Source organism: Podarcis melisellensis, assembly GCF_964234715.1.
Source record: "Podarcis melisellensis genome assembly, chromosome: 17".
NCBI lineage: Eukaryota > Metazoa > Chordata > Lepidosauria > Squamata > Lacertidae > Podarcis > Podarcis melisellensis.
The window spans coordinates 33,652,365-33,662,865 of NC_138534.1; the positions used below are offsets into that span (position 1 = coordinate 33,652,365).

At 45.4% G+C, this 10,501-nt stretch overlaps 1 protein-coding gene across 1 annotated transcript; it reads left to right on the forward strand.

The window, feature by feature from the left end:
* Nucleotides 1-1,383: 1,383 nt before the first annotated feature.
* On the forward strand, nt 1,384-10,203 carry DCTN6 (dynactin subunit 6). The gene is made up of 7 exons (XM_081894990.1): nt 1,384-1,512; nt 2,568-2,632; nt 3,753-3,858; nt 6,263-6,351; nt 7,658-7,705; nt 8,512-8,654; nt 9,900-10,203. The coding sequence occupies exons 1-7, from the start codon at nt 1,469-1,471 to the stop codon at nt 9,996-9,998; spliced, it is 594 nt and encodes a 197-aa protein (XP_081751116.1). The 5' UTR covers nt 1,384-1,468; the 3' UTR covers nt 9,999-10,203.
* Nucleotides 10,204-10,501: the final 298 nt, after the last annotated feature.

Sequence of the window (10,501 nt, forward strand, 5' to 3'; positions counted from 1 at the left end):
TCACTCCCATCCATGGGTGGCAGAAGCCCAAGAGGCAGTGCTTCCACAAATACCCTTGGTCACCCTACCACCACTGGGGGAGAAGCAGCAAGATGGCACCAACATCCTAAGAGGTCTTACGCACTTCACAAAATCTTGTGAGAACTCTGCGAGATCTCATGGTCACTGTTGCTGCTTCGTGGGCACTCCCCAGGTAGGGGAGGCTGTTGTTGGGCAGCACCTTCCTGACGTACTTCGGGTGGCAAAACGGGATGTGCCACCCCTGCCCAGAGCCACCTGTTGGAAAATTCCCAATGGCACACTTAGATACATGTCATTTGGGCATAGTTGACTCGGGAATCAAACCCATGCTTCTCCCCTCATCCCACCACAACACTGGGGAGGCTTGTAGCAGTTAGAAGTGTGGGTCAGAGTCCAACTAGGGCAGCTAAGGGTGAAATCTCCCCTTGGCCATGAAACCCATTGCGTGACCTCAAGCTGTCTCTTGCCTCAACTACCCCACACTGTTACTGTGAGGATAACCTTAATCTCAGGTTTATGGGTTGGAGCCCCGCACTGAGCAAGAGTCCTGCATTGCAGTGGGTTTGTTTGCACACGAGCCGATCCTCGTGATCCCTTCCAACTCCACAATTCTATGATTGTGCGTTTCCGAGCACAATTCAAAATGTTGATGCTGACCTTTAAAGCCCTAAACAGCCTCTGACCAGTATATCTGAAGGAGCGTCTCCACTCCCATTGTTCATCCCGGACGCTGAGGTCCAGCTCCGAGGGCCTTCTGGCAGTTCCCTCACTGTGAGAAATGAGGTTGCAGGAAACCAGGCAGAGGGCCTTCTCGGTGGTGGCTCCAACCCTTTGGAACACCCATCAGATGTCAAGGAAATAAAACAACTATCTGATGTTTAGAAGACATCTGAAGGCAGCCCTGTTTCGGGAAGTTTTTATGTTTGATGTTTATTGTGTTTTTAATATTCTGTTGGGAACCGCCCAGAGTGGCTGGGGAGGCCCAGCCAAATAGGCAGGTAATAAGTACTATAAGCAAGTACAGTACTAGAAGTAATATAAGTAATAAATTAAACTATAAGTAAGTAAAATAAGTAATAAATTGTTGTTGTTGTTGTTCCATGAACCATTGTGGGAGAAGCAAGCACACCACTTGAGCATGATATAAATGTACTGCACTAACACAAATACTGGCTCCCATGTTTGTCTGTTTACACGAAAAAATTCAAGACACGTAACATTGTGTGGCGGGTATTAAGAGGTTAATACGCCGTCGCACGCTATTAAGCGCATCAATGGTAACCCAGAACGAGGGGAGGAGTTACACGCTCCAGGGCGGGTTCTCATTGGCTACGTCGCTCCCATCCGGCCCGAGCGCAAGGCGCGGGGAATCGATTCCCGAGGGCCACGATCGACACTCCTTTCCTTCTCGTTGGTATCAGCGGGCTGCGTCGTCGCCGGCCGAGTAATGGATGAGAGGGCGGACAAGATGGCGGAGAAGGCGCAGAAGAGGTGAGCAGATTCGAGCTGGTCGGGTCTCTTTGGTGGTGGGCTTAGCGGCGTCCTGGTGGATGGCAGGGCTGCAATTTGGCTAAGAAGGTGGGCGGGAGCCCCGGTCTTCTTCCCAGTTCTCTTTTGCCCGGTGCAGAATTAAATTTGGCATTATTCTCGCCATTTGCCACGGCTGCCCGTTTATTAGTCTCTTTTTACCTTGTATGCATTTTTGCTCTGCCTAGAAATGTCTCGCAGCTGCTGCTGCCCGATATGTTTCATGGCCTTTTGGCGCCACTAGATCCATTTTTCTCTCCACCGGATCCCGTACCAGTGAAGTGAGGCTAAGACTCCACGCATCTGATATGAAAGATCAAGAAAAAAGGGGGTCTTAGCTTGATAATTTTCCAGCTTGGAACTTCTTTCTCCGTACTTTTTATTCATTTGCTTTACCGCTTATTCAGGCTGCTGCTTTTTTATACCAGGGGGAGAGAATCTTTTTAATAAAAACAAAAACAACCCCACTCTCCTGTTGCTTTGCCTTGCAGAGAAAAGAAAGTTAAGACATGAAAGTTACACATGGGCTGCTGTCCTGTGCCCTTGCCTTAGAAGTCAGCCCCACTGAGCTCAACTGGGTGTATTTTTAGTAGGCATGTATAAGAATTCCATTGTTTAAAAATGCTTTCCTCCTTTAGGGGGGTGGAGCAGTCTCAATGTTTGTGTTCCAGACTTCAGACTTGTGAAACATTTTGGTTTTTTTACTAGAACCCTCGTTAGGTTTCTTAATTTTTGTAGCCCCCTCCATGAGGGACACAGTGGAACCCTGAGATGAACTGTCAAGCCTAAATTCTCTTAGCACCCCTTTCTTGAATTGCCCATCAAGGAAAATTTTGAGCCACTGTAACTGACCCCGTTACATCTGGGTAACAGCACCCAGCTCTCCTAATCTGGAATTAAAAGCCACTGAGTGAGTCTCAGCTTGCTTGAAATATTCTGGATATATTTTCATATACATGTGCTTTCAAGGGAGATGCAAAACACTGTTGTTGTTTTTTGTTGGATGTTCTCTTTTCCAGTGTAAAGATTGCTCCTGGAGCTGTTGTCTGTGTCGAGAGTGAAATCAAGGGTGATGTGACAATTGGTAAGAGAAAGTAATTTGTGTGGTTACTGTAGTTTCCAGAATCTCCAGAGTTAATTTGAATTATTATCAGATTAAAGATACTAGTCTACAAATAGTCTCTTAATTCTCACATATTACTTAATGATGGGAGTTGTAGTCAAATAATATGTGGAGGGCCACAGGTTTTCCACTCATAGTTTGCAACGATGAACAGTGAGTACAACCAGTGAGCCGATCAGAAGTACAGGTGGTCACGAGGGCAAATAGTTTGTGATCTGAAATACCCCTTCCATATTTATGTAGTGTTCTTGCTGAGAATGTAAAAAGCTTGTGGTTGTGATGGCCTGGGAATCGGATTCAGAGGCTGAACCTGAGGGATCCCAGCCTGCACAGGATTCCCCGCCTCCAGAACCAGCTGAGCTGGGGCTGGGGCCTGAGCCTGAAGGGTCCTCACTTGTGTTGGATCCTCAGGTGCAGGCATCAGCTGAGTCTGCTCTGACCCCTGAGGTGATGGAGGACCCATTGCCTGCAGGTGCTCCACTCTCAGCCCCATCAGAGGAAGCTGAGGTTGCCTCTGGGTCCAGTAACCCTCCAGCGTCTCCTGAGCTGCAGAGGCTCAGGGCAGAGAGGCAGAGGGAACTAAGTTCCTGCAGGAGGAGTGCTCACCTCCAGGCCAGGAGAGGCGAGGCACCAGAGGATCGGGGCCGCCCTATGCCTCGGGGCAGATAAAAGCCAGCCAGCCTCAGTCCCACATTGAGGGAGCAACTTCGTTGGTTGTCAGTTTCTGCCTGAACCCTGTCCTGCTATCCTGCCGGAGCTCCTGACCTCACCCGACTCCCTGCCCTGCATCCAGCTTCAACTTTTACGGACTGCCTCCATACTGCACCTTCGACCTCGGACTGGACTCAGACCTCGCCTCTCGGTTAGCCCACGGGACCAGCACAGTGGTGTTCCAATAGTCCCTTCCACTGTTTGAGAATATAGCTGGTGGTTGAGATTTCTTATTGGTTCCATGTACATCCATGGTAACCGTGTATTGAGACAAATTGATACTGCTGCCCCATACCCTCTGTTTTCATGAAGTAGTTGGAGAAATATCTAACCGCTATACCAGGAGTAAACTTTTGAGTATTTCCTACAGGGCCTAGGACCGTGATTCACCCCAAAGCACGGATCATTGCAGAAGCTGGACCAATAGTAATCGGGGAAGGTAACCTCATAGAAGAGCAGGCAATTATCATAAATGGGTATGTATGATATGTTGAACTTTTCTTGGGCCAAAATGGTGTACCTTGGGAAGGCCTTAGCGGATGCAGCCAGCTTAATTTTTAAAATGTAAATGCAAGCATAATGTTATGCAGTCTACCCTACACTAATAATAAGAATAATATAATTTTATTATTTATATGCCGCTCACCTGGCTGGGTTTTCCCAGCCACTCTGGGCAGCTTACGGAGCATACATAGCATAGCTTTCTGTCCCCTGCAGCTTCTCTCAGTGGTGGACCACATGTTATGTGCGCAGAAGATCCCACCCTTATCACCTTGGTTGTGCCAGTGAAAAAGGTCTTGGCAACTCCCTGCTTGAGTTCTTGGAAAGCTGCTGTCAGACTGAGCAGATAGTACTGAGCTAAATGGACCATTGGTCTTATTCAACATAGGAAGCTGCCTTGTACTACCCAAAGCCACTAAAACTTAAATCTCCCAGGCCACCTGCCTTGCTCTGGTTTTCTTGGCCTCTTCCTAAATACCGTATTTTTCGCACCATAGGACGCACTTTTCCCCCTCCAAAAATGAAGGGGAAATGTGTGTGCGTCCTATGGTGCGAATGCAGGCTTTCGCTGAAGCCTGGAGAGTGAGAGGGGTCGGTGCGCACCGACCCCTCACGCTCTCCAGGCTTCGCGGACCTCTCCGCAAGGAGCGGGAGCGCTCCGGCTCCTTGCGGAGAGTTGCCAGCATGCCGAAGCCTGCGCGCGCTGAGCTCAGCGCGCCCAGGCTTCGCGGACCTCTCCACAAGCAGCGGGAGTGCTCCCACGGCTTGCAGAGAGCTGCCTGTTTGCGGGCTGGGGTCGGGGGAAGCTCGAGCTTCCCCTGCCCCAGCCCCACGCCTGGGGGGGGAAAATATTTTTTTCCCCTTTATTTCCCCCCAAAAAAATGGGTGCGCCCTATGGTCCGGTGCGCCCTATGGTGCGAAAAATACGGTAGCCTCTTCTCATTAGCTCAGTTTTGCAGGGACAGTGTAAGGTCAGTGTTAAAATGGAAAGAAATGCAAAGCTGCTTCATGAATGCACTGTTGCAGAAGGGTCGTAAATCTCCATGTTGAATCCTTGTGCTTTATTTTATGTTCCACTGTGGAGGGGATATGCCACTAAAGAAAGCACGTGTAAGACATCTAAGATAAAGAACAAAGCTTCCTATAATCCTTGCATGTCTTCAGTAGTTCACTTTTATACACATTTAATTTGATCACACAGTATTTTTAAATTCCCCTTACCCCACTACTTTGATATGCATTTTGTGGTGTTCTCTTAGTGCAGAGAAATTAAATGGGAAATAGTTTGATCTCCTGAATTCTCCAGTTACACAGCACTACTGGTGCCTTCTTTAGCCTGGCAGAGCATATTGCTCTACTGTGCCAACAGTCATCTGTCCTCATTGGCTCTACAGTCTGAACAATCAGCTTTCTAACTCCTAGAAAAAAGATGAATCCAAGGTACTTTCTATACTGAAGGACTTTTCCTCATCTGTATCCATTTTTCAAAGCTAAATGTTTTGGGAAACTGGCCACAATTTAGTTTTTTCCACCAGATATATTTAAATTGCTATGTAGATGCAAAGGTGGATCTTTCGCCCAGCAACCTCTTTTCAAATTCACACCTGTTCTGGTATTCCAGAAGGAACAGACTTGCCTTTGGGGCATAGGGTAGAGTGGGGAATCAAAAGCAGCAGCCCAACGCCATTGCCAAAGTTTTAGCTGTCCAAACCCTCTGGCTTCCAAAGATAAAGGCAGTTCTCAATCTTTCAACAAAGACATGGTTTTGTTGTGATGTAGAAATGTTAAGAATAATAATTTATTATTTATACCCCGCCCAACTGGCTGAGCTTCCCCAGCCACTCTGGGCGGCTTCCAAAAAGATATTAAAATACTGTAATACAGCAAACATTAAAAGCTTCCCTAAACAGGGCTGCCTTCAGATGTCTTCTAAAAGTCTGGTAGTTGTTGTTCTCTTTGACATCTGGTGGGAGGGTGTTCCACAGGGTGGGCGCCACTACCGAGAAGGCCCTCTGCCTGGTTCCCTGTAACTTGGCTTCTCGCGGTGAGGGTACCGCCAGAAGGCCCTCAGTGCTGGACCTCAGTGTCCGGGTAGAACAATGGGGGTGGAGATGCTCCTTCAGATATACTGGACCGAGGCTGTTTAGGGCTTTAAATGCCAGCGCCAACACTTTGAATTGTGCTCGGAAACGTACTGGGAGCCAATGTAGGTCTTTCAAGACAGGTGTTATATGGTCTCAGCGGCCGCCCCCAGTCACCAGTCTAGCTGCCGTATTCTGGATTAGTTGTAGTTTCCGGGTCACCTTCAAAGGTAGCCCACGCAGAGCGCATTGCAGTAGTCCATTGCAGATGTTAATGCATGTTTCAATTCTTTTACAGCTATCCTGAAAACATTACCCCTGATACAGAGGAGGTGGGATCCAAACCAATGATCATTGGTACCAACAATGTCTTTGAAGTTGGCTGTTGTATCCTTCAAAAGAGCAGTGAGAAAGTGTATGTTTGCACAGGACAGTGCTATTTTAGCAATGAAAACACCAGTTCTGTGATGGAGTGATTTATTACTTACACACACACACACACACACACACACACACACACCTTTTCACAAGGGAGAATTGTCTGAGTTTAATGACCTATCTCAGATTCCACAGGTGTTGTTAGTCACTTATATCTCTTTTGTTCCCAGCAACTTCCACCCATGGGCATTTTGTTCGTGTTCAGGGCAAGAGCTTCCTAATAATGATGGGGTGTGGGTGTGTTTGTAGTAAACCTCAATGATATTTTAATACAAGAACTTCATGCATTTATTTCACTATACAAATGTGCTGCATGGGCTCGCTGTGCCTTTGATTTCACAGGGAACGTGTGGCAAAATAGATGTGTCTGCTCAACATGTTGCAGCATTCAAAACAAACATGGTAAACACATGCTGGTTTCCCTAATGTGAAAAACAACAACCCTGCATTGTGAGCAGTGACCTCTCTCTCGGGACAAAAGGCCTCAAAGGTCTGTTTTCTTTTGTCTAAAGGGATCAACCATTGCAGCCGGTGTTCCAAACTCAAATGAGCAATCTTAAATAAATGCAATCCAGAGGACCAGGTAACGAAAGCAACCCTCCTACAAGGCCAGCAAAGCAAAGTAATGCAAAACATCACATTTAATATCATTACAATTTCCCTTGTTCTTTCCTTACCTGTAATATTCCCCATGTTGGCTGTGTTTTAAACTTAGTTGACAGCCTTCTGGTTCAACAAGCTGTGAGTTTTGTTTAATCTCCTGTCTATCTTCGCCTTCCTTTTCTGCCTAATTTTAACACAGTTTATAACCGTTGAAGCCACAGAACAGTGGTAGGAGCACCTTTGCTGTAACAAAAGTGTCGTTCACAATCATAAAAGCTAATTGGTTGCTCACAAAGAACTTCCCACTGATCTTTTACTTGCGCTGCTGAGAGAATTCCACTCACTGTGCATTCCTTCTCTGTGGCAGTTTGTAAAAGCCTAGCAGAAGAACATACGACCACAGAGCTGGCTGCTCTGAGCATTGAGGAAAGCCTTTGAGCACACACTCAAAGGTCCATAGGCAGCTTTTGATTGAACTAAAGGCCACTGGTCCAGGAGCTTTCAAATCACACTTTACTGAAGCAGGCCACTTGTCCTGAACGCCTTTTCAAAACATGGGGATTCTTCAAAGAGGACTGTATTAGGAGGAATCCAGGATAAGGGAGCGTGCAAACTAAATATCTAAGTATTCTTCTTAACTGTGAACTTACAGATTCCCAGGCAATGAAAATAGGAGACAACAATGTAATTGAGTCCAAAGGTATGTATGTTGATTAAGTGGGAAATCGATAACGGGGGGTTATTTTTTGTTTCCAGTTTTTGCATTGTATTACGTATTCTCTATGCTTCTGAGGACCACTCAGACATCTGAAAATAGTGGAATGGTTTATGTGAAAACCCAATTTTGATAAATATATTGTAAGTCCATAGTAGCATGCTTAAAATTGCAGCTTTGCTTTTTTTAAAAAAAAAAAAAAGTTTGACCAAGACAGTAGTTTTGGAAACAGCGCGCACACACACCTCATCCATTTGCAAACTTTCTTAATTTTGAGTTTCCCCATGTTGTCTTAGAGCAGTCATGGGTAACCACAGGCCCTCTAGATGTTGCTGGATTAAAACTCCCATGAGCCCTAGCCAGCATGGTCAGGGATGATGGGAGATGTAGCCCAGCATCATCTGCAAGGTCACTGGTTCCTCATCCCTATTCTTGATGGTACAGACTGCTGCAATTTAAGACCAGAGTGTTGTGTATATTTGGAAATCCCTGGGTTGTGTATACTTGGAAATAAGCAGTGAACCCGGTGGCACTCAGAAGTGAGACTGCACATGATTGCAGCCAAAATCTGATATCAGCTGATATCTCAAACAAGTTGAGTTCTAGAAACAAGAAGAAAAAAAGGGATGTTACGGAGGACTAGCAGAGAGTAGACGTATGTTGATGAGATTCTCTGTTTCTAGAGGTGAGATGCTGCGCTAAAGAACAAACCACTGATTAGACTTCATGACGTTGCTCATTCCAGGTGGGTTGTTTGCCATTTCATAATGTGGGATTTTTTGTCTCTGCAGCATTTGTGGGTAGGAACGTGATCTTGACGAGTGGCTGCATCATTGGAGCCTGTTGCAATGTCAATACCTACGAAGTCATCCCTGAAAACACTGTCATCTATGGAGCTGACTGTCTTCGGCGAGTGCAGACTGAGCGGCCCCAGGTAGGTGCATGACAGGAGTTCAACCTTTGCTGATATGTCGCCAGTTGCTCCTCCCTTTCCAACAGCATGACTTTGCCAACCCAGTCTGGTCTATCAGTACGGAGAGCCCCTTGTTTCCTTTTCTTTCCCATCAACTCAGCACTCCTGTGTCTATGGTGCAAAGGCCAGTGGCGGTGGAGCAACTGGTTTGTCAATGAGAATGTCATACGATACCAGGCACAAACCTAAACACACTTTTTAAAAAAATAATATTTATTAAAGTTTTAAAGGTTACAAAAAGAAAAAATAAAAACACCATATTAAACAAAAACAACACATCACAATAAGGAAAAAAAGAAAAAGAACGAAGAAAAAACAGAAAAATAAAATCCATTAAAAAACACAGCAAATCTTCCCATAACTTATTTTTCATTTGCTTGTTTCCTTGACCTCCTCACACCTCCCTTTTTTGTATTCTAGTTCGGTTAACTATTTCAGCAAATCTTTCCCATCTTTTCCAATTTTTGTCCTGTAATTTATCTTAATATAATGTAACTTTACTTTCCCTCCTTTCACCACTTTACAGTCTGTTTTTTCCTAAACCTTTATACCATTTCTGCTAAAACCACATAACTTCATTCCAACATCCTTCTAACATTCCTTAATTTTACAATGTTTCTGTAGATAGTCTTTAAATTTCTTCCAATCTTCCTCCACCGACTCTTCTCCCTGGTCTCGGATTCTGCCAGTCATTTCCGCCAGTTCCATGTAGTCCATCACCTTCATCTGCCATTCTTCCCGGGTGGGTAGATCTTGTGTCTTCCCCTAAACACACTTTTTAATCCTCTCTGAGTGGGTCACTTGTAAGAGTCCATGATGCCTGGACCTTGAAAAGCCACAGTTTGCAATCAGTTTCTAATTCTGGTTTTCTAGCCGATTGCAAACTGTGACTTTATCAAGGTCCAGGCATCATGGACTCTTATAAGTGACCCACTCAGGATTAAAAAGCCTGTTGTCTTTCTCAGCTTGGCTGGGGAGTAGGAGAGACTCCCAGGATGGGGGCGGATAGGAAATAGAAATGAAGTTTCTGGTTAATTGACCATTTGCTTTCCCCTATGCTGTCTTTAAGGATGCTTTGGTTCTTTATCCCATGAATTATTTCCCCTGGTAGAGCAGAACATAAGCAAATGAATTCAGACTGTCAATATTATCATCTATCTGGTCTCTCCCCCTCCCCCCATTTTTTCACACTGCTGTTCTTTTTAGCCACAAACATTGCAGCTGGACTTCCTAATGAAAATCCTGCCAAACTATCACCATCTTAAAAAAGCCATGAAACCAACTTCTACACCTGTGAAGAGCTGAAGACCCCCTCTCCCAGCATGCTTACCAGAACTGCAGTGCTTTCAGGACTCTTGTGTCTGCAAGAACTAACTCACTTAACTTACATGCTCGTTCATTCCATTGTGCAACATGTTATTTATTAAAATGGTGAAAAATGAAATGTTGTGTGTGATGTATTCCCCTTAATGGGTTGTCTTCTTCTTAGCTGATAAAAACTTGCGTTTCAGTGGAGGAGTGAAATGTTTTAGCATTACAGGAGGTATAATTTTCAGTGGAATTGGGGCACGTTAAATTCCATAGGCACAATTCAGGCAAAGCGATGCAGTTTTAAAAAGTTCCACTGCAGTCAGTGGGAGATGCTTAATGCTCACACTGAAACTTACAAATTCATAACTACCTGCTCAGAGGTGGGGAACCTGTGGCCTCTCCTCAGGTGTTGCTGGATTTCCGCTCCCAACATCCCGAACTATTGGCCAGTCTGACTGCGGCTGATGGTAACTGGAGTTCAACAATGTCTGGAGGGA

Excerpts from the sequence above, each read along its gene's own strand:
- DCTN6 (XM_081894990.1), top strand. The coding sequence starts at position 1,469 with ATGGATGAGAGGGCGGACAAGATGGCGGAGAAGGCGCAGAAGAG. Across the intron at positions 1,513-2,567 it reads GCGGAGAAGGCGCAGAAGAG|TGTAAAGATTGCTCCTGGAG; the intron begins GTGAGCAGATTC and ends TCTCTTTTCCAG. Across the intron at positions 6,352-7,657 it reads TGTCTTTGAAGTTGGCTGTT|ATTCCCAGGCAATGAAAATA; the intron begins GTATCCTTCAAA and ends GTGAACTTACAG.